Source organism: Stegostoma tigrinum, chromosome 33 (genome assembly GCF_030684315.1).
Source record: "Stegostoma tigrinum isolate sSteTig4 chromosome 33, sSteTig4.hap1, whole genome shotgun sequence".
NCBI classification, from domain to species: Eukaryota; Metazoa; Chordata; class Chondrichthyes; order Orectolobiformes; family Stegostomatidae; genus Stegostoma; species Stegostoma tigrinum.
In genome coordinates this window covers 14141632-14165381 of record NC_081386.1, presented here as the reverse complement: position 1 = coordinate 14165381, position 23750 = coordinate 14141632, and the positions used below count along the sequence as shown (strand labels likewise).

Sequence of the window (23750 nt, the reverse complement as noted above, 5' to 3'; positions counted from 1 at the left end):
GCTTCCCCATTAGGAGCGCCCTTTGAGATATTGTGACAGTGTCCCTACTTCTAAGTGAAGACACTCTGTTTTATGACCAACCTGCTTTAGGGGTGCGTCAGTAAAAAAGATCCCCGTGATTACTGGTCCCTGATGCATGTAAAGAATTTCAAAATTGATGCAAGATAACAAAGTGTGAAGTTGGATGAACACAGCAGGCCAAGCAGCATCTCAGGAGCACAAAAGCTGACGTTTCGGGCCTAGACCCTTCATCAGGGAGGGGGATGGGGAGAGGGTTCTGAAATAAATAGGGAGAGAGAGGGAAGCAGACCAAAGATGGATAGAGGAGAAGATAGGTGGAGAGGAGAGTGTAGGTGGGGAGGTGGGGAGGGGATAGGTCAGTCAGGGGAGGATGGACTCTCCTCTCTACCTATCTTCTCCTCTATCCATCTTCAGTCCACCTCCTCCTCTCTCCCTATTTATTTCAGAACCCTCTCCCCATCCCCCTCTCTGATGAAGGGTCTAGGCCCGAAACGTCAGCTTTTGTGCTCCTGAGATGCTGCTTGGCTGCTGTGTTCATCCAGCTCCACACTTTGTTATCTTGGATTCTCCAGCGTCTGCAGTTCACATTATCTCTGTTCAAAATTGATACACGTGTGTTTTTCACAGTTAGAATACCACATGATTAAATATGAATGAAAGAACAACTTAAATCCGTTTTGTTTTAATTTCTACGCAGATTGGGAGAGCTATGTTCGTAAAAACATAAAGCTGATGCAAAGTAATTTAGCAAGAGAGAAGGTCATCTGGCCCAGAGATTCTTTGTTCCATTACTACGAGCTACTAGAACAGCTGCAATACAATCTGTGTGAACGGAAGAAACTACAATTTCTTGCAGGTTGGTGCAAACACTGGTGCTGAAGGAACAATGAGTATGCTATTGGAACACATGAGGCAATATTAAATAGCTCAGGAAGAAGCTTCATTCCAGGAGCCAGAGGAGACTGATACTTGAGAGATGAGGAACGTTAGTTACATGGACAGATTGAAGAATCTGGGGCTGCTTTCATCGAGTCATAGCGATATATTGTATGGAAATAGACCCTTTGGTCCAAGCCATCCATGCTGACCAGATATCCTAAATTTATCTAGTCCCATCTGCCAGCATTTGGCCCATAGTCCTCTAAAGCCTTCATTTTTATGTACCCACCCAGCTGCCTTTCAAATATTGTAATTGTACCAGCCTCCAACACTTTCTCAGGCAGATCATTCCACAAATGCATCAATCTCTGCATGAAAAGGTTGTACTTTATATCCCTTTTAAATCTTCCCCCTCTCACCTTAAACCTATGCCCTCTAGTTTTGGACTCCCCTACCCTGTGGAAAAGGGTATTCACCTTATCCATGCCCCTCATTATTTTATAAACCTCAATAAGCTTACCCCTCAGTTTCTGGTGCTCCAGGGAAAATAGCCTGAGCCTATCCTCTCCCTATAGCTCAATCCCTCCAATCCTGGCAGGATCCTTATAAATCTTTTCTGAACCCTTTCAAGTTCCACAATATCCTTCCTGTAGCAGGGAGACCAGAATTGCACGCAGTATTTCAAAAGTGGCCGCAAAATGACTTCCCAACTCCTATACTCAACGCACTGACCAATAAAGGCAAGCATTCCAAATGCTTTCTTCGCTATCCTGTATACCTGCAACTGCACATTCAAGGAACTATGAACCTGCACTCCAAGGTCTTTTTGTTCAGCAACACACCCAGAACCTAATCATTAAGTGTATAAGTCCTGCTCTGATTTGCCCTTCCAAAATTCAGCACCTTACATTTGCCTAAATTAAATTCCATCAGCAACTCCTCAGCCCATTGGTAAATCTGATCAAGGTCTGGTTGTGCTCTCAGGTAACCTTCTTTGCTGTCCAACACAGCATCAATTTTGGTGTCATCTGCAAACTTACGAACCATTCTTCCCATGTTCACATCCAAAACATTTCTTTAGAGAAGAGTACATTGAGGAGGGATTTGATAGAATTCAAAATCACGAGGAACACAGTAGATTGGGAAAAATTGCTCTTGTTTGTTGGAAGGGTTGAGAATTAGATGAGATAACTGGTTTAAGATGATTGGAAAATGAAGCAAGTGTAACATGAGGAAGGTTTATGTGTGTACAGCTGTGATGATTGGAATTCAGAATGCACTATCTGAGACCGTGGTAGAGGCAGATTCAGTTTTGACTTTTGAAAAAGAATTGGTTAGTTATCCGATGAGAATGATTTTCAGAGGAAAATTAGATGGGAGTGGGACTAGGTGTGTTGCTCTTGCAGAGAGCTAGCACGGATACAATGGGCCAAATGGCGCACCGTCTGCACTATAACCATTCTATAGTTCTTTGACCTACATGAGAAATGCTTAATAAATCTTTAATAAATGCAAAATACTCTGAATGCTGGGATTCGGCAATAAACATAGAAAGTGTTGAAATAACTCAGCAGGTTTGGCTGCATCTGTGGAAAGAAAAACAGCGTTAACATTTTGAATCCAATGATTCTTCTTTATTCTTCAGTAGGTCATGTGAAAAATGGCAGCAGTAATATTAATAGTCAGTGCACACAAGCACTGGGTGCCGATTGTTTTAGCTCATTAGGACTGAGATGAAGATAAACATTTTTGCACTGATAGTTTTTAATCTTTCGCATGCTCTACACCCAGAAGGTATGGTTGCTCAATGATGAAGCATATTCACGACTGCAGTCAATGGATATTTTGCTGCAAAGAGAATCAAGAATGTGGGATTGGTTGGTAAAGTGGAATTGATACAGAGGTTCCACCATAAACATATTGATGGTGGCCCTGGTTCAAAGGCCTACTACTGCTCCTATGCCTCATGTTTTTAATTTCAATTTGCAACAAAGTTGGGAAGGAAAAGTATAAGGCAAGGAATTAAGTAAAATTCTCCTTGTTATTCCACACCAATAAGTAGTAAGGTGGCTGCCTGTTAAATGTCTACCAATGTTACTTTCTAAATTGCCATTTATATGTTTTGCAAGGGTAATGAGAAATTATGGCTCTATCAAAATGTCGTGAAACGGAAATGCTGGCTTAAATTTTCACTTGGAGGCAGAAAACACAAACTGCGAGTGTTTCCTGATCTCAAAACTGTGCAAAAACAGTTGGATTTTACACAGAATATTTCACTTTTATGAAAGAAAAGGGCATTTCAGATGTAGTCTATAGAATCATAGAATAGTTACAACACAGACGGCAGCCATTTGACACATTGTGTCTGTGCCAGCTCTCTGCAAGAGTAACTCACCTAGTCCGACTTCACTGAATGTTCCCCTGAAAATCTCCTGCAGTTGGCATGGAAAAAATAGCTAAAGGCAGAGTTAGAGCTGGATGGCCTGGAGGCCTTGCAACTTCAAGTGAGCAGCAGATTGTAATAAAGAGTAAGTAACTAAGAGGTTACTTCAACGCGATGCTGTCTCATCAGCATTTTTAAAAAAATCAAGTGAAAACTAGACAAAAAAAATCACAGTGCTTTGGGAGATTGGAGGGTAGAATTAAACCCCCTATACTTCAGCCTTTGGCTGCACCCACACCCTGTGAAGATGGACAGACTGGCTGGATCCTGAATCCACCTCCATTAAAATGCTCTGTGTTGGGAAACTGGTGTGTTGCCCGGTGGCAGTATTTTCAGGGTTTGGCCACTTCAGCTCCTGATTTTAGCATGAACTCTGTTTTCCTCCCTTGATCCAGGCTGCTGAATCAGCTGTTTCAGACCTTGCTGTCTTTATTTCTCATTTCCAGCATCAGCAATATTTTGCTTTTGTTGAGTCGATGCTTCTTCACTTGCTTGTAGTCCAGCTCCTGATTTTCTTGCTCAGTGCCTCGTCCCCATTTTATGTAACTACAGTCAGAAACCTAAATTGGACAATCTTCGGATTGTCTGCAATAACTCCCACAGCACCTTTGGCTTGCGCAATGGCTTGCAGCTCTCACACAGTAAAGCACTGTGTCACTGTTTTGCTATGTGAGATTCCCAATGATATTTACAATTACAAAATAGATTTTATTTTCAGCCACAGAAGTAAAATAGAATGTTCCATGATCACAGCAGACTGCCGTACTGGCCAAAATAAATAGCAAGGATGTAACCTTAAATGAAACAAAATTGTATAGCTAATGTATATTTGTTTGTTCACAGCTCAGGCCCTCGTGAATATGCATGATGTATAAAATGTCTTCAAGATCTTGTAGGAGCCAAATTCTATACTCTAGCAAGTAAAATTTGTTAATTGTGAACTCAATTGCACCAATGTTTGTTTAAGTTATTACAATATTACAACTTAATTATTTCTAGTTGAAGTACCATTTACTTTGTTGACACCACTTTTACCCCTAATTTTTCAGTTATTACTACCCCTTGTGTCACATGAGGAGTTTTGGGGTGGGGTAGTGGGATTGTAGGTAGGAAGGAGTTTAAAAGGGGAAGGGAGAATGGAACAGGCCTGTTACCTGGTACTTGGAAGGGCCCATGTCTCCATGTGGCAATCCCTTTATGGTGCAAGAATAATAGACTAGCAATGACCTATATACTGTGGTAGCAAGCAGAAAACAGGTGTTACCAGATCAACCAGTTGATGTGCATTATATGGAAATCAATGAAAATTAATTCTGGGTGTGATGCCATGACATACAGTTAATCCGCTACTGCCTGTTCTGGTTCCAGTGATAAAAGTTCATTGCAGTCCATGTAATACATTTCCTATTCTTGACTTTGAAGAGCTGAGCTGCACACTTTGGACCCCAAATATGGAGGATGTGCTATGAAGGGAATTTGAAGAAATCCAGTCTCTCTGGTGTAGAGAGATGAAAGTTCACTAAGGCACTTTAACCACATAAAACATTGCCTTAAAACAAGCCAAGAACGCAAACGTCAGACGGTAAAGCAACAGGCCTGTTTCCTGTGGTATTCTTCATGATGACTCCGTCAACAGCACAACAGGGAGTGCTGGAGATGAAAAATGAAAATATGGACCATCATTGAAAACTGAGAGCTTGAGAGTAAACATACTCTAAGGAATAAACGTATAAACTGTCAGTTGTTTTAGATGATAGGGCATCAGAGGTTGAACAAAAGGCAACCAAAAATAGAATAGAAAGAGCAAGGACAAGGAATAGCTTATTGTTGTAGGAGTGTGGTTGAGGAAACACAATTTACAGGTGGAGATGTAAAATCATTGGGAAGATCCTGGAGGACTGAGACATGTTCACGTTAGCATCAAGCGTGAGAATAGAAATTTAAATCAGTACAAAGTGAGATTAATTTGTTAGCCAGAATCTTTCTATGCAAAACACGAAAATCATTTGTAAAGCTTGTCAGGTGGTTTATTGTGAAGGCAAAAACAGCAAAACAGTTTCAGGTATAATGAATGATGTAATGAAAGAGTTACAGGAGAGATTCAATGGGGTGAAAAGCTTTTCTATAATCCTTGATTTTTTTTTGTCTTATATTGATCCAGAATTTGTACAGGTTTTTATGGTGTCATTGCTGCACTGAATCTGAATGCAATTTCACTTACAAGTGCTGTAATTGTAGTTCATTATTCACTGGTCTGTTCCTAACTGTGTGTGGACCCTAACCATACATTTGTGTGCAGCATGGTAGCTCAGTGGCCAGCATTGCTACCTCACAGCACCAGGAACCCAAGTTTGAATCCACCCTGGGTATCTGTCCATGTGGAGTTTGCACATTCTCCCCATGTCTGTCTGGGTTTCCTCTAGATGCTCTGGTTTCCTTTCATAGTCCAAAAATGTGCACGTTAGGTTGATTAGTCAAGCTAAATTGCCCATAGTGTCCAGGGGTATGCTGGTTAGGTGGATTAGCTACAATAAATGCAGGGCTACAGGGATAGGTTAGAGGTGGTGTGTTTGGGTGGGATGTTCTTTGAAGGGTCGGTGTGGACTCAATGGGCCAAATGGCCTGCTTTCACACTGCGGGGTTTCTATGATTCTGTGATCACAATCTCCAAAGTCCAAACCAGATTTAGCAATCAGCAAAATCAGTTCAGATGTCACATGGTTGTTAGAAATCCTAGAAAATATCAAGGTCAGTTCAACGAAATACAAGTATAGTTTGTGACCATGATCTGGATTGAAACTGTTGCTGAAAATCCCAACCTAGGACTCAAAACTACGTGGAATGTTGGTAATGTCTCCATTATGATTTAATATTGATTTTTTGTTTTCAATAACTAGAAAAGAAATTCCATTTTTCCATGGCATTTCATCTTTTACCTTCAGCACAGGAGTACGCCCCAATCTTTATTTTGGTCTATGTAATTGTTTCAAAAGTGTGATTTGATTATTTGTGTTTTGTATTTTTGAATGGATGACTGTGAGAATTCTATCATGTGACTGGTTGCTTTAGTGGTTTGTTGATAGCACTGCAGCTTGATCTTGTGAATCCCCAGTGAACAATGCAAGTTCAATTGTATAGCATGAGTTAGGGTTTTTGCCAATTTTGATCCACTAGATTTCTCAGGGGGCCTCTTCTCAATGTCAGCTGTGAGCACCCTTATCCCTTCAAGAGAGCACAAAATGATCAAACATCAGTATGACGTACATTGTGCAAAAGGAACATCTCTGACAATGATAGATAACGTTTTGGAAGAACAGAAGGCATAAACAGTTACTAAGCCTAATGCTTCTCAAAATGACAGCTTATTCAAGTAGAAAAATACAAGAATTTAAGTGGTCTTGCAGAAGTATGACAAATGATGATTAACTATTTAGAATGTGTGATTAAAAATTGATTATTTTTGATATGGTATTGACATTGCATTAGATGTGACAGTATTGTGTGAAATTTTGACTGATGTTACATTAGCACTTGGTTACTGTTTTGACAGGAATCTCATTTTCAGTGTAATACATGCAAGTTTGTATTCTCTATAGAGAACCTATCAGTTGTACAGGGTTTATAAACGACAATAAATACGTCAAACAAACCACAAACTCAAGATTAAATCTGAATAAAATGTGCCAAGCTTGCATTAAGTATGCAATCCTAAATGAATCAGAATTTAATGAATGCATTATTAGTTTGCATGCTGAGGAACTAAAAGCAAAAAATGATAAAAATGATGATACATAGTGTGCAATATGTAACACTAGAGGAAGATACTGTTGACAGGACAAACACAAAGCCTGTTTGGTCAGAATTAATGATCAATAAAAGAGCTATTGTTTAATTGCCACAAAATAACAGGTAAAAGATAGTCTGGCTTATTTATTGGCAAGTTATCAAGATACAAAAACTCCAGAGTAGTGACACTGGGAGAGTTCAATTATCCTAATATAGACAAGGCTAGTAAATTTTAAAAGGCAAAGTGTTTGGAATTCCTGAATGATATACAAGAAAACTTCCTAACTCGGTGTATTTTAGCCAACTGCGGAAGAAAACAGTGCCAGATCTGGTTCTAGAGAATGAAATGGTGAATTGGAAGAGGGTTCAGTGAGAGAGTACTTGGGTAATGCTGATCATAATATCTTTAGGACGAGGATAATCATTGGAAAGGAAATGTACAATTAAGTATAAAACAAATTAACTGAAGGACAGAGATAATGGGAACTGCAGATGCTGGAGATTCCAAGATAATAAAATGTGAGGCTGGATGAACACAGCAGGCCAAGCAGCATCTCAGGAGCACAAAAGCTGACGTTTCGGGCCTAGACCCTTCCTCTGATGAAGGGTCTAGGCCCGAAACGTCAGCTTTTGTGCTCCTGAGATGCTGCTTGGCCTGCTGTGTTCATCCAGCCTCACATTTTATTAACTGAAGGACAGATAACTTCAGAGTTGAAAAGGAATCTGGACCAAATATAACCAAAAACTGGTGAGGAAAACAGTAATAGAGAAATAGGAGGAGGCTTTCAAAAAGAAATAATTTACGATCGATGCAGGCAGTCTGTGGGAGAAGAAGGGAGCATACAAGGCACAATAATAGGCCTTTTTTATCGAATCAGTCCACACCCGTTTTGATACTCCTCTTGAAAATTTTCATAGTTTTGTTTATCCAAATCTACCATTGCAAGGATCTATTCCCTTTGTTCCAATTTCCCATAAAATACAACTATACTGGATAGTTTTGCTCCCTGCGTAGGTGTGTTCCATGTTCTGACTATTTTTTGAGTGAAGAAGTTCCTTCTGAATTCTCTGTTGGATTTCTTGGAGACTAACTTATGTTGGTTACATCTGGTTATGCTTTTAGCCAGAAGAGGAAATACTCTGTCTGTAACTTTCTCATTGGATCCCTTCACAGTTTTAAAGGCCACTGTTAGGACACTCCTCAGGCTTTTCTTTTGCCAAAAGAAAAGAAATGCAGCCTACAATTTTTTTCCAATAATCATCCTTACAAATCTTCACAGCATCCTCTCCCATGCATCCAAATCCTAAATATGATGTGGCAACAAGAACTGCATGCAATTGTCTTAAGATACTGCAGTAATAACTGAGCAATAATCCTGTGTTGAGATTGTAATTTGGGTTATGCCACAGAATTTGGGTGGTGGTTAAGTCAATTTAACATAATTGGAGATAACAAAGTGTGGAGCTGGATGAACACAGCAGGCCAATAGCATCTTAGGAGCACAAAAGCTGACGTTTCGGGCCTAGACCCTTCATCAGAAAAAATCAAAATCTTTTTTCTGATGAAGGGTCTAGGCCGGAAACGTCAGCTTTTGTGCTCCTAAGATGCTGCTTGGCCTGCTGTATTCGTCCAGCTCCACACTTTGTTATCTTGGATTCTCCAGCATCTGCAGTTCCCATTATCTCTTAACATAATTGGAATCTGATTTTCACAAGTCTTTCAAATGCAATTTATGTAATTTATATCTTTTGCCATTAGCAGCTGTAACCCGTTGTTTTCTTTGTTTTTGTGAAACCAGACAGAATGAAAGCAGTGGAGAAATATCAAATACTGTTGATCTTAGCCAAAAGGTCAAGAAGCGATAAATTTTTGAAATGTTATCAAAACATTTCGTGATGATACTATCACTTTAAAAAGGTTATCTTGTGCTTGGTTTTTTTTGAAGAGAGGTTGTAAAGGCAGAGGTGCCAAGTGTCTAGGCAGCTAGGGGCTAAAACAGCTTAACAATGGAAGGGGATAACAAGGTGTGGAGCTGTACACAGCAGCCAAGCAGCATCTCAGGAGCACAAAAGCTGACAGTTCAGGCCTAGACCCTTCATCAGAAATGGGGGAGGGGAATGGGGTTCTGAAATAAATAGGGAGAGAGGGGGAGGCTGATCGAAGATGGATAGAGGCAACTTTCTCGTACTTGTCTGTCTCCTCTCTGCCTATCTTCTCCTCTATCCATCTTCGATCTGCTTCCACCTCTAGGCCATCACCTCCCCCTGGAAGAACATTTTACAAGGGTTTTAATTGATTGTATAGGACACCTACCTAAAACAAAAAGTGGGAATCAATATTTCTTGACATTAATGGATGAGTCCACTAGATTTTCAAAGGCCATTCCATTATGCAATATCACAGCTAACGGTTTTTAGATTAGATTAGATTCCTACACTGTGGAAACAGGCCCTTCGGCCCAACAAGTCCACACCGCCCTTCGGAGCATCCCACCCAGACCCATCCCCCTATAACCCTCACACCCCTGAACACTACGGGCAATTTAGCATGGCCAATCCACCTAGCCTGCACATCTTTGGACTGTGGGAGGAAACCGGAGCACCCGGATGAAGCCCATGCAGACACGGGGAGAATGTGCAAACTCTGCACAGACAGTCACCCGAGGCTGGAATCGAATCCGGGTCCCTGGTGCTGTGAGGCTGCAGTGCTAACCACTGGGCCACTGTGCTGCCCCAAAGAGGTACTCAAATTTTTCACTTGATCCAGACTACCCATAAAGATACAATCAGATAAAGGGTCAAATTTTACATCAAAATTATTCATGGAAGTTATGGAAAATTTAGGAATAAGACAATTCAAATCCACTATGCACTATCCGGAATTGCAGGGAGTGCTAGAAAGGTAGCATCAAACTTTAAAGACCATGTTAAGAGCTTATAGTCAAGACTATCAAGACAATTGGGACAAAGGAATTTAGTTTGTACTTTTACCATTAGGGATGCACTAAATGAACTGACAAAATTCAGTTCATTTGAATTAGGTTTTGGGCATGAGGTGAGAGGACCACTGAAATCAATCAAAGAGAAATTAGTGAGTCGGAATTCAGAGCCGACATATTTGGAGCATGTGTCAAACTTTAGGGAACAATTAAATAGAGCAGGGGAGTTGGCTACAGAGCATTTAAAAGTCTCACAGCTTATGATGAAACAGGAAGCAGACAAGAAATCAAAAACTTGCAATTTTGTCAATGGAGACAAAGTGTTAGTGTTATTTCCAGTGATAGGTGAACCTTTAGAAGCAATGTTTAGTGGACTTTGTCAAATTGAAGAAGGTTGAGTAAGGTGAATTATTTGGTAACGACACAAGATTTTTAAAAAAGTCTCACAGAGTGTATCGTGAATAAGCTCAAAAGATATTTTGATAGGGAAAGAAAGCAAAAGGAGAATGCGTTACTGATTACAAAACAGAGTGAAGAACCCACGTTCAGAGGATTCTGAATTGGACATTCCTCAAATTAAATTGGACAATGAGAAAGTTCTCAAAAATTGCAATAAGTTATTGTGTTACTTTCCAGAAGAAAATTGAAATGACTTGAAGGAGTTATTACTATCACATGGGGAGATGTGTGGGAATAAGCTGCGAAGTACTAATCTAATTATACATGATGTAAATTTAGAAAATGCTGTTCCAATTAAGCAACATCCTTATGGACATAACCCTTTAAAGTTGGTTCAAAAAGAGAATGAACGCATGCTCCAAGACAACATAATTGAAGTGAGTTGCGGCAACTGGAGTTCACCCACAGTAATGGCGTTAAAACCAAATGGTACCAAACAATTATATGTAGACTAACACAAAGTCAATGCAGTTATAAAGTCTAATTCATTTCTGATTCTACATTTGGAAAATTGTATTGAGAAAGTGGGACAGGCAACTTAATATTTCTAAGTATGACTTACTCAGAGGATTGTAGCAGATACCTTTATCCAAAAGAGTTAAGACAATTTTGTATTTCATAACACCAAATGGGCTACACCAATTTAAAGTCAAGCCTTTTGGTATGAAAAATACACCAACCACATTTCAAAGACTAACAAATCGAGTTATTTCTGGATTACCCAATTGTGTGGTATACGTCGGCGACCTGTTGATTTTTAGTCACACATGGAAAGAACATTTGTAGCATTTATTGGAATTATTCAATCGACTTCGGGAGGCAGGCTTGGTGATAAATATGGCTAACAGTGAACTTGCCAAAGCCTAAGTCACGTTCCTGGGTCATGTTATTGGACTTGGACAGATGGCTCCAGGAATGTGAAAACAAAAGTTATTGAGGAGTTTCCCATACCATCGACAGAGGGCAGTACTACGATTCCTGGGATCAAGTGGGTTTTATCAGAAACTCGTACCGAATTTTAGCAGAGTGGTTCCTCCATTGACTGACTGATTGAAGAAGTGCAGAACGTTTCAGTGGGTGCTAGGCTGTCAGAAGGTGTTTGACAGCCTGAAAGCTGTGTTAACCACTGCTCAGTGTTAGCCACACCTAATTACACAAAGCCATTCAAGATGGCAATAGATGCAAGTGATGTGGGTGTCCATGCTGTACTCTTACAAGAAGATGACAAGAAGATAGAAAAACCTATCAGTTATTTCTCCAGGAAATTGAATACTCATCAACAGAAATATTCCATGATTGAGAAGAAGACCTAGAGCTTGGTCGATGGGAGAGATGAATCTGGTCTGAGGGTGACAGAGAACTTCTTCAAAGTGGGCATTGTTTGAAGAGACTTCGCAGTCATAAAAACTTGGTTAGAGACAAACTGCTTAACGATTGAAGGGGAAGTGACCAGATCTCCTAGTTCAGTTTTTTTTTCCAGTTTGCTTTAGCTGTAGCAGTCACAAAATGTTGGAGTCCAGAAGTTTGGCTGGCTTCAGTAAAGGATTCCTCTGACTTTCTCTGAAATCTCTCTCTGGATGTTGTTCCCTCCTGCCTATAGGAGTCTTTGTTTGAATTTGCCTTTTTCCCAAGGGGTGTGTTTATGGGATGTTGCTATACTGGAGCAGTTCATTAGTTCATTTGCTGTATTGGGTCAGTTAAGTTTTCCAATAGTTAAGTTATTCTCAATCCCACTTTCTCTTGTTCATGTTTCAACTGTAGTGTTCAAATAATTTCTGTTTTGCTTAAAACCAAGTGTTTTGACCAGTTGTATCATATTCAGAACACTCACTTCACATCTGCCTTTAAAATAAGAAAAAAAATAGGTTGTAGGCTACCTTCTAAAAATATTTTGTGAGGATCTGGCCTGCTCTCTAACACTCTCCTTGCAACGTGTACCCAGAGTGTACTAATGTTTTTAACATTGGCAGTAACTAGGCCATCCTATTGTACATATTTTTGAAGTGGAAAGTAATTGGTTTCATTAATTTTATCTTGTTTGCTAATATTCAATGATCATTCACTGGAGCCAAATATATGAAACTGTTCGCCAGCTGATATTTTAATTCACTACCTTGCAATGGCCTGAGTAAATGGTATTTGGCCAGACGAAGTGAGCTGGCCAAGGAAAATAAACTTCTCTGAAGTGTGCAAACATCATTATTATGAGGTTCTTCTTGAATTGCTGATGCATAAAGTTCAAATCTGAATAAAATGTGCTAAACTAGTGTTATTTCTGCACTCCTAAATTAATCAGAATTTAGTGAATGTTTATTAGCTGCTGCACTAAGGGACTAATAATGTCAAGTTACGAAAACGATAATGCATATTATGCCATATATAGCACTGGAGAGAGATGTTGAGGGGTTGAATGCAAAGTTTATTCCACCACAATAGCAATTTTCTTGTTTGGATTTAGTAAAGTTTGTTGTATTCTACCTGATGTGAATTACGCCTAAAATTTGTTTCACTTATTCGGACTTTTGAAAAGGAAATCTTGTTTAATAAGTGTGAAATCCACTGATGGGAATCACAAATGACCCATTAAAGCAAGAATGACATCCAACTGCAACATCCTTCCTTTACCAAACAAAGTATTGAGTTTCTGAAAGCTCTTAGGTGTATCTGCCCAAGATGGACTACAGCAGTTCAAAATGATAGCTCACCACCTCTTTCCCAAGGGCGAGCCGGGATAGGCAAAAATGCTGACCTGGCAAATCCCATCAAATAATATTTAAAAACGGCCAAATAACAGCTAAGAAAATCATCAACATCGGACAACTTTATCTAGCATTAAATGGATACCTATATGGTGGGAAACATTGTGAATATTTGCCCTGCCGTAAACATAAGGATGCATTGTAGGCATCTAGAGTGTACAAATTTAATTACAATGCCTTTTGCCTTTTCAGATCATTGCTATGTATTAGATTAGATTCCCTACAGTGTGGAAACAGGCCCTTCGGCTCAAGAAGTCCACACTGCCCCTTGGAGCATCACACCCAGACTCATATAACCCACACACCCATAAACACTACGGGCAATTTAGCATGGCCGATCCACCCAGCCTGCACATCTTTGGACTGTGGGAGGAAACTGGAGCACCTGGAAGAAACCCACGCAGACACAGGGAGAATGTGCAAACTCAATCATGGGGTTAGGTAGAAAAGTAATGACGAGGCCACAATCAGATCAGCCATAATTGTATCAAATAGCATGGTGGGCTCCGGGAGCTGAATGGATTACTCCTGCTTGTATATTACTATGACTTATATATGACGTGAGAGAGCAACTGCTGGAAAATCTTGTGAAGAAGGGTCACCGCACTCAAAGTGCTCGGTCTGCTTCTCTCTCCGCAGATGCTGCCAGATCTGCAGAATTTCTCCAGCAATTTCTGCTTTTGTGCATTTCCGGGGAAAGCTTATTCGGTGAACTTGGGGAAGGTATCGTGTCCTGACATCCACTTGTAGCCTTTCCATCTGGAGTCATGAGAACATGTGTAGAAGCAGAAAGAAAAATGAAAAACTTGCATTGATATAGATCCTTTGACAAATAAAGCACACACCATAGCACTTCCTAAAATACAGTTTCTGTTGCAATAGAAGGAAATGTAGCAGCCAATTTGTGCACGAAGGACACTTTTTTTTGCCTACTCCAGACATAGAAGTTAGATGTGCATGTGCCCTTTTTACTTTCCTAGCTATAGGCTCATTCAACGTGGGTGTAATTCAGATTGTGGGAGCCCATGTATGCACCAAACAATGTATTTTACAGTAAGGCCACCAGGGGGCATTGTACCCCCTCTCCCCCCGGCTGATCGTCAATGTGACATTTCTGTCACCAGCCTGTAATGAAATTATCATCAGTTTATAGACGTCCCAATTCCAAGATATCTTGCAATTGACATGAAAGTATTTTTGCTATTGGACCTTCATTCTTAAAATAATATGTTAGGCTTCTGATGATTAGTAGCAATGTTGTCAAATTGACAAAATATGATCACATAATCTGAGGTTTAGATAGGAATCTTTCACCCTTTTCGCTATCTTTAAACTACCTGTTCAATGGCACAAACTCTGGAACAGGGCAGACTTGAACCCGGGCCTTCTGGTCAGATGTAGGGTTACTACTAATTCACCAAAAGGTTGACCTTTCTACTATTGACCTTTTATTCTTTGTTATTTGGCAACTGTAAAACCTAGCCTGATCTTCTTCAAAATAAAAGCTGTGGGATATTTTGCATCCACTGGAGAAGACAAACTGGATCTCCATTTCACTGTTCATCTCAAATATGGCACCCTAAAAAGTCCAGCACACTCCCTCAGTACCATGCAGGATGACCAACTGTCCAGATATTAATCTGTCTCATATTTAATGGTGAAGCTAGAATATTGTGTGCAGCTTTGGTCTCCTTTTCTGCGGAAGGATGCACTTGCTCTCGATTGAGTACAGTGAAGGTTTACCAGGTTGATTCCAGGGATGGTGGGACTGACATATGAAGACAGATTGACTAAGATGTATTTTTTTTATGCTGGCATTCAGGTGAATTAGGGGAAATTTATAAAATTCTAACAGGGTAGATTCAGGGAGGATGCTCCTGATGGTGGGTGTGCCCGGAACCAAGGGTCACAGCCTAACAATTCATGGTAGACCATTCAGGATGGACATGAGGAGACATTTCTTCACCCAAAGAGTGGTAAACCTGTAGAATTCATTACCACGGGAAGTAGTAGATGCTAAAATATTGAATGTATTCAAAAGGCGACTAGACATAGCACTTGGGTGAATGGGATGAAAAGTTATGGGGAGAAAGCTATTAAGGATGAGGCTATTGAGTCAGATGATCAGCCATGATCATGATGAATGGCAGATAGGGTCGAAGGGCTGAATGGCCTCCTCCTGCTCCTATCTTCTATTTTTCTAAGAAACACACAACACCAAAAATGCTGGAGAATCCAAGATAACAAAGCATGAAGCTGGATGAACACAGCAGGCCAAGCAGCATCTCAGAAGCACAAAAGCTGACGTTTCGGGCCTAGACCCTTCATCAGAGAGGGGGATGGGGAGAGGGTTCTGAAATAAATAGGGAGAGAGGGGGAGGTGGACCGAAGATGGATAGAGGAGAGGGAGATTCCCTGAGGTTGGTCCTGAGGGAGGAGGTTAACTTCTTCAGCTTAGGCATCCCTGGAAGAGGCTTCGCAATGAGGTTAAAATTGTGATCAGAGATAATGGGAACTGCAGATGCTGGAGAATCCAAGATAACAAAGTGTGAAGCTGGATGAACACAGCAGGCCAAGCAGCATCTCAGGAGCACAAAAGCTGACATTTCGGGCCTAGACGTTTCATGAGAGAGGGGGGTGGGGAGAGGGCTCTGAGAATCCAATTTTCAGTGTTAATTTCAGGTTTCCAACGTCTGCAGTATTTTGTTTTCCCTGAAGGAGGGGCTACAGCTCTTTGAGTTGGTGTAGGAGAGTGAGTGAGTGAGTGAGTGATCATGGGGGGGGGGGGAAAACATGTGTGTAACAAAGACAGAAGTTGCTGGAGAAACTCAGCAAGTCCGGCAGCATCTTTGCAGAGAAAGGAGAGTTAATACTTGATGTGTTAACTCTGTTTCTCTCTCCACAGAGGCTGCCAGACCTGCTGAGTTTGTCCAGGAAATTCCAGCTACTGTTGCAGATTTCCAGCCCCTTGCAGTATTTTGCTTTCAGTGAAGAAGGAGCTGGAGCTCTTTGGGGTCGGAAGAGGAGGGTAAGTGAAGTGGATCATTGGGAGAGGAATGCGCGTGTCTGAGCAGAGGGTCTAGACCCGAAATGTCAGCTTTCCCGCTGCTAGCTCGACACCTTGTTACCTCTGAGCCGGGGCATCGGGCTGGACTACAAGTCCCAGTGTGCCCCGCGAGCCGGCACCAATAGGGGGGCAGCTTGGTGCCGATGTAGGACCTAGTTTGGTGATTGGCAGTGGGGGAAGGACCAATGGAGTGTGGGTTTGTTGTGGTCCTGGAGCCGGAGATCGGAGCCTGGGGAAGGGGCTAATGGCGGCGGGTGCCTTCCTGACGTGAGATGTCTCGAGGGGAGCCAAGCCTAGAGCCCAGGCCCTGGCTGGTTTGTAGTGTCCATCCTGCTAAGGCCGCCGTGTCCCTGTCATCACTGCGCTTCCCCCGAGCTCCAGGAGGTATTTAGTTATTTAACTGTGCGTTGTGTGTTACCTGTCAGTGAACAGCCTTTTGTTTTTTTTGTGAAATAACCAGCTCGGATTTGTAGGAAATACCAAGGCAGCACCTCCCAGGGAAACCAGATCTTCCGTGCAATTACTCCAAAACTTTTCATGCATTTGTCGTTTTCAGTTTACTTTAGGATACGTGATGATTGGAAACTCACATTATCAAACTTGTACGCCAGAGTTTGAATATTTGTGAAAAGTGACGCGCTGAGGGAGCTTTTCCATCGCATACTAATTAGGCAACACATACAAGTATGCTAAATTTCAAACTGTGGCAAGAACCTTTTTGTCCTTATAGACTTGAAAGCTAAGCTTTTGTCTCTCTTCCCCACTGACGCTGCCTAAGCAGCTGACCTCTCCCCCTGTTCGTCATTATTTACATTCCAGTTTTGGACTTAGGAACGAATAACTCTTACCAAACTGTTTGCAGATGGTACCAAACTGAGGGCTATACTGATTTCTGATGAAGCATACAATGTGATGCATACCACTTGAGGAAATGTAAATTTGCAACAAAGTAGCAAATTAACTCTCTGATGAAGGGTCTAGGCCCGAAACGTCAGCTTTTGTGCTCCTGAGATGCTGCTTGGCCTGCTGTGTTCATCCAGCCTCACATTTTATTAAATTAACTTTAAGATGGATTAATGGGAGATGATTCAGTTTAGAAAATAAAGATCCAAAAGGAGTAGAAAAACTATTGAGGGATACTTAGAACAGTACAGCATAATACAGGTGAGCACATCATTAAAAACAGCATTGCAGGTCAGCAAAGTACTAGTATTCCAAGGCGATAGAATTTTTAAAATAGTGAAGTTATGGAAGTTATATTAAATTTGTACATGATCCTCACAGGACCAGGCATGGAGTATACAATAATTCCACCAAGACTGATATCCTGTCACCAAGCCACCCATTATGCAGACGTGGATAGTCCTTGACAACGATCCAGCTCCCTCAGAGGGAACAGGATTCTTCTTCTAATATCAGACAGTCCTGTTCTTATCTCTCAGCCAGGCTTCCCAATTAGACCAAATTAACAGCCCCAAATCGAGGAACTCATTCCATGAAGTCCACTTGGCTGACCTCATTACAATCACTTCATCCCACATTGTAAATCCCACCTCTACATTACATACGACAACTGTGTCTCTGGCTTAGCAGAGTCTTGTGTCTGGCATCGGCATTCCTGGTGCCGTTTCACCCTACCAAGATCTGGGAAGATTATATTTAAACTGGCGTGGAGTGTTCTCCCCATTAGCAAAACTCTTGTTCTGGTTTGCTGTTTCCTTTGCCTTCCAGCCTTCTGATTTCTCACTCTAATTCTGCCCATAAGGAAATGGTACTGGGCAGTTCTTACAAAATTGTGAAATTGCCTGTAGGCCAACGTGCAAGGTGGCCTTAGCTCCTTTGATGGTCACTGGACTTCCCTGAAAACTTGCGGATATTGAATAAGGACTTCACTCAGGCAACCATTTTCTAATCGGCAAATGTTGAGCCAATCTTGTGAATCTTTCTTGAACAAATGCCCCATCAAGCTTGGGCCCTAGCTTTTTACTGCAATCAGTGATAACTGAACCAGCTCCTTCTCATTAGAGACTGGAAACAAAGTTGTATCCTTAAATCGGTAAAGGCTCCCTGGTTTAGGTTCACAGTCTAGTTGAGGTCTTAGAATTTCATAGAATTCCCAGAGTGTGGAAATAGGCCATTGGGCCCAACAACTCTACACCAAACCTTTGAAGAATGTCCCACTCAAACCCATCACCCTACCCTATCCTTGTAACCCTGCATTCCCCCTGGCTAATGCACCCAACCTACACATCCCTGAACACTACAGACAATTTAGCATGGTCAATCCACTTAACTTGAATACCTTTGGACTGTGGAACAAAACAGTAGCATCTGGCAAAAACTCACACGGACACAGGGAAAACATGTTAACTCCACACAGACAGTTGCCAGACGTAGGATTTGAATCTGGGTCCCTGGCACAGTGAGGCAGCAGCGCTAACCACTGTGCCACCCCAAACCTTAGGGTTGGTGTCCAGAGCAAATTCTGTTAAAAACCCGTTCTGCAATCTCAAATGGCTACACCGCTATCAATCTCCATTAGAACTGGGTGACCATTCTAATTGGTTTTGATTTGGATTTCTATGTAGTGTAACTATTCTGAAACAAAGGTGGACTTTCCAGAGTGTGCACTCTCCTGAATAGCGACCTGAGTTCTCTTACTCAATTTCGGTCTAGTGGGACTCTTTTGCTAGCTGGAGTCTGCGTGCCAGCATCAACTACAAGTGCTTGCTGGCCTGGATCCTGAAGAAAATTTTAACAGTTCATTTGAGGCTTGGCTTTGTTTTAGGCTTTTGCTTTGGGCTGACCTCAAGTCCCTCTCTTCAGGATATGTCCTGGGTGAGACGATGCAATTGCCTTCACTCAGGTGGTGTTCCCCAAGCCCACTTGAACTAACAAGGGTGTCCACTTCCATCAGAATACTCTGCAACTGATATGGTCTCTCAGCATCTCATTAAGGGTTAAACCAAAGTTATATGCCTCTGCCAGTTATCTGAACCTAGTCAAAAGCCCTGACATGCATTCCCCTGGATCTTAAATTGCTCAGTAAAACCAGTACCATCTCAGAATGAGAGGAGGCTTGGGTCATAATATTCTTTCCCTAACTCCATTAACTCTTGAAATGTTTTTGCATCTGGTGCGTCAGTGAAAGTTAGACTGTTATAAACTGAAAAAGTTGTGGGTCCAGAAGCTGTCAGGAGAATCACTCATTGTTTTTCAACTGCCCCAATGTCTTTTAGGGGAAAAAAAAATGCATTCTTTCCAAATTCTGGGCTTAGTCCTTGACGACAGGATTGAAGAAGTCAAGCTTCCCTGATAACGGCATGATGCCAGAAATTCTTACTCAACTCAAAGGCAGCTGGTGAGAGTAAATTTCTTCACAAGTGTGCTTTTCTCTCGTCGCCACTGAAATAACTCCATGGAAGTCAGTATCCCAACACCAATCCTCCCTTTGTTTACATGTGGAGAGTCCTTGACATTCGTCTAGCTCCCTTAGAGCCAGCTGTCAGAGTGAACAGGATGTCTGACACTCTTGTTCTTCCCACTCAGCCAGGGCTCAGATTACTAGATTAACAGCCCTAATCAAGGAACTCATTCTATAATGTCCACCTGGCTGACCTCTTTACAATCACTGCAGAGCACTACCTTCTTCCTAGGTATTCTTGGAGACTGAGGATGACTGTCTTCCATTCTGGAGATTTGGCCCCTGTGGTAACAGTGAGCAGTTCAGTGCTGAAACTACACACCCTGCTAAACATGGGACAAGTGGTTTTTGAAATGATGCTGAAATTCTCCTGTTTCTGCCATTTGCACTTAACCTCATGATCCTGAGATAGTTGGCATTTTTTCAGGTGCTTCTTCTCCAGGATAGGCAGCCAGGTGAGATTTCCACCAGTTTGAGAGGACATTGCATTTTTCCCCTCTCAAAGACTTTTAGGACATCTGCGAAATGTGTTTTTTTTTTGCCTGATTGGTAACTGCTTGCTGTGATGAGGCTTTGGAATAGAGAATTTTGGATTGATTACTGTTTTTGGAAGTCTTGTGTTAGGTGTGCCCTGATGCAGCTGATTGACAGTAACAAGTGCACCACAGCTAGTGATGTTAAGCTAAGAGAGAATATACTGAGAGTGGATCTGCAGCATTTTACAGAAGCATGACTGATGATATTTCTGTAGGAATTTGAGATGTCTGCTGTACATTGTCTATATTTCTGATGCACACAGAAGGGTGGGTAGGACTACTGCCCCATGGATCGTAAGCTTGGTGTCAGATTTGAATTGTTTGTCATTTAATGCTTTTTTAGGGTGCACTGGAGATTGTTAGATTTTGTCATTTACACCTGACCTTGCGGTAAAGAGGCTCTCAAGGATGTGAATTGGTCCATGTTATCCACTGGCTTGCTTGGATTTTGATAGGACAGTGTTTGGTGAAAGCAGACTGGCAGGGAATCCATGTCTTTCCAATGTTTAGACTAAGACATGTTTTCTTACGTGGTTCTTTGAATTGTCAGCAACTGAGTGTGCACATAAACCAATATCATCGGTGCTCAACAGCTTGGTGGAGGTTGGGAATAGTCTTGGTTCTGGATTGGAGGGGATGTAGGTTGAACAGTTTGCTGCTTGTCCACTCCAATGGTAAGCTTCATAGATGTGGGCAGGCATTTTGTAGTGTATATGACGAAGAAGAGTATTGGTCTGATAACAGTTTCACTTGACACCCCTAGTTTGCTCACTAGATCCATAGTGGATCCACTGGTGAGGATCATGGCCTGTGTGTTTTTATACCACAAGTGGAGAATGGTGACAAATTTCAGCTGATACCCACATTTGAGGAGGAATCTCCATAATTCCTCCCGGTTTACAGAGTCAAGGCCTTTTGAAATTAAAGAAGGCTCTCTGCACTTGCCTTGAATTTGTCTTCTAGTGAAGACCATGTCTGTGTGTCACTTGATGACAGAATCCTTATTGTGTCTCCAGTCAGAATTTTTCAGCAATTGGGACAGGGTAATTGAGGAAGATATTTACAATCACCTTCCCCGTGGTGGACAAAAAACGAAGAAAAAAAGAAAATTATAGCACAGGAACAGGCCCTTCAGCCCTCCAAGCCTGCGCCGATCGAGATCCTCTGTCTAAACCTTAAGCGGGAAGATTCCTCTTTAGCTACCACTATCAGTGGGATAAATAACACGAAATGGCTGAGATAAGCGCACAAATGTCTTCAGTTCGCAACAAGATAGCTGCGTGGGAAAAAGAAAATAGGAAGATTTAGTGAATGGCTGACATGAGGTAAATTGGAATGGAAGGAGACCAATTTTGAAAAGGTATAAACAACACTGGCTGGTTGGGCTGATGCTGTGCAGTATATTCTTTGCAATTTGTTTCCTTCTGCCCTACCTGAATAAAATGCCCAATTTAAAAGCTATACTCTCTTAAAACTATACTTCCTGCCTGGTTAGTGGTTGGGAGTTCCTCCTTCAAACAAACAGTTACATTGACTAAAAAAAAGGTAGAATTTTGCATAGAGGTAACCTTGCCCCATTTCCTTAATCTTGTACATTTGTACATCTAACTCTTTCTATTTAAATTCAATGATCCTCCTCAAACTTGGTCACACCTCTGATTCTCATGTGTAATCTCCAGTTTCATTTGTTTGATTGCCTGTCAGTATTATGCCCAAATTTTCAGGTTATGTTGAAAAAGTAAATTCTGGTCTTATCATTGCAACTTAAATATTTTACAAATGTTTATCCAAACTGAGCCTGCTGTTCATTCTCTATAAAAGGGGATTGGTATGATTATAAGCATAGGTCATAGTAAAAATGAAAAAACCTTTTACCACTAGCAGGCTTTTAGCCACGACAGAATGAGTCACAAAATTCACCCACAATGCTCTTGAAATTACACCAGTTAAATTACACCTTATATTGTTGCGAAAATTGTTTGTATAATCAGTATCTTATCTTCCTGAGCTATTTGGCAGTGTAATTGCTTTCTTTTTCACCATTATAAAGTATTATTTAATAGATTTAAGACAGGTAAGCTGGTATACCTCTTAATTTGACTGAAAAAAGAAATATCATTAATCAGATATCTTGACTTCATCTGTGATTAACTTGATTTTTATAATGATGTAACGCTTTACTCAACAATTTGATAGTTTCATTGGTGTCTTTGTAAATTAACTTGTGTTTCATTTGAAATAAATCCCCTTTAAAATGTACTAAGTTGTCAGTGTTTTCCCAAAGAAAATGATTGCCGTTTGCAGGCCCTTTCCCCATTTGTGGGTGCTCACATTTTTGATCCTGGGGCATTTTGTCAGTAAGTCCTCCTTTCAGCAGATGCAGTTTTGTAGCATTTCAAAAGACAATGGAAACCATTGAACCAAGTTGTACTTTGGATGGCCAACAGAAATCCAAGCAGAAATTAGATAAGAGATGATCCATAACTGGATGAGGTTACATAATCCTGGTCTGAGGAATTAACAAACTGAAAATATAAATGATAACTCATGGTTGAAATTCCCATTTTTTGTTATGTCCTGATATTACACAGAGAATGAAACTATCCCAATTAACTGTCAGAGTTGAAATTTAACATATAAGTTTGTTAATTCCTCAGACCAGGATTGTGTAACCTCATCCAGTTATGGATCATCTCTTATCTAATTTCTGCTTGGCTTTCTGTTGGCCATCCAAAGTACAACTTGGTTCAACACTGCCCATTGTTTTAGAACAATATGTTGCTCCATCAGTTAAATTAATTAAAACTACAAAGAATACATGCTAAGTCATTTGCTCTTGTAATATCAAGGAGCGATTGGATAAACACCGTTGGTTGAAAATCGTAACAGTTGTTCAGTTTTGCTTTTAAATCATTGTCTCTTGTGAATTTTTAGTTAGCTTTATTTTGCTAACAGTGCAGAAGGGATTTTTTAGTTTTGAGTAACCTTGGGTGATCTTTCTTTTCAGGAAGCCATGGCTATTTGACATCACAGTTGTGGTGTGACACTATTTCGTTTTGATCATGAACACCGATCTCTGGAAAACCATCCTGGTCGCTAAGCAGGAGAAGCATAAAAAACTATTTCTCAACTATAAGAACTTATGCAAATTTCCTCATGAATTACTGAAAGATGGTGGCTCAGAATACTTGGAGCACCTTTATATGAAGATGAATTCATTAACAACATTGGTACGTGTGGTATTTCCCATTCTTAAGATTTGAAGATAAATTGTCAGGTTATTTCAAAGTTTATGAGCAAGTATTAGGTGGTATAATGCATGTTTTGAGGTTCAACAGATTATTTTGGCAATGTGTTTTAAATTGGAGCTAGATCTTCTGAAACCAGATGTTTGATTTTTGACTTGCAGTCTGTGATGAAACAACTGATTTCATACA

General features: G+C 40.9%; 2 protein-coding genes across 5 annotated transcripts in view; both read left to right on the top strand.

Moving 5' to 3' along the window:
* The window catches only part of LOC125467132 (cation channel sperm-associated protein 2-like), a 29610-nt gene extending 24798 nt beyond the window's left edge, over positions 1-4812 (top strand). The window contains exons 11-12 of the mRNA XM_048562567.2: positions 719-877; positions 4766-4812. Coding sequence (XP_048418524.1) covers positions 719-877; positions 4766-4812 — 206 coding nt within the window. The remainder of the gene's footprint in view (positions 1-718; positions 878-4765) is intronic.
* Positions 4813-16533: 11721 nt separating this feature from the next.
* The window catches only part of lrrc28 (leucine rich repeat containing 28), a 62617-nt gene continuing 55400 nt past the window's right edge, over positions 16534-23750 (top strand). Inside the window, exons 1-2 of one of the 4 annotated variants that reach the window (XM_048562792.2) lie at positions 16534-16737; positions 23321-23543. In XM_048562792.2, the coding sequence (XP_048418749.1) occupies positions 23376-23543 (168 nt within the window). In that variant the 5' untranslated portion in view covers positions 16534-16737; positions 23321-23375. Of the gene's footprint in view, positions 16756-23320; positions 23544-23750 lie in introns of all 4 variants that reach the window. The other 3 variants (XM_048562791.2, XM_059639347.1, XM_048562790.2) reach the window with 3 other exon arrangements.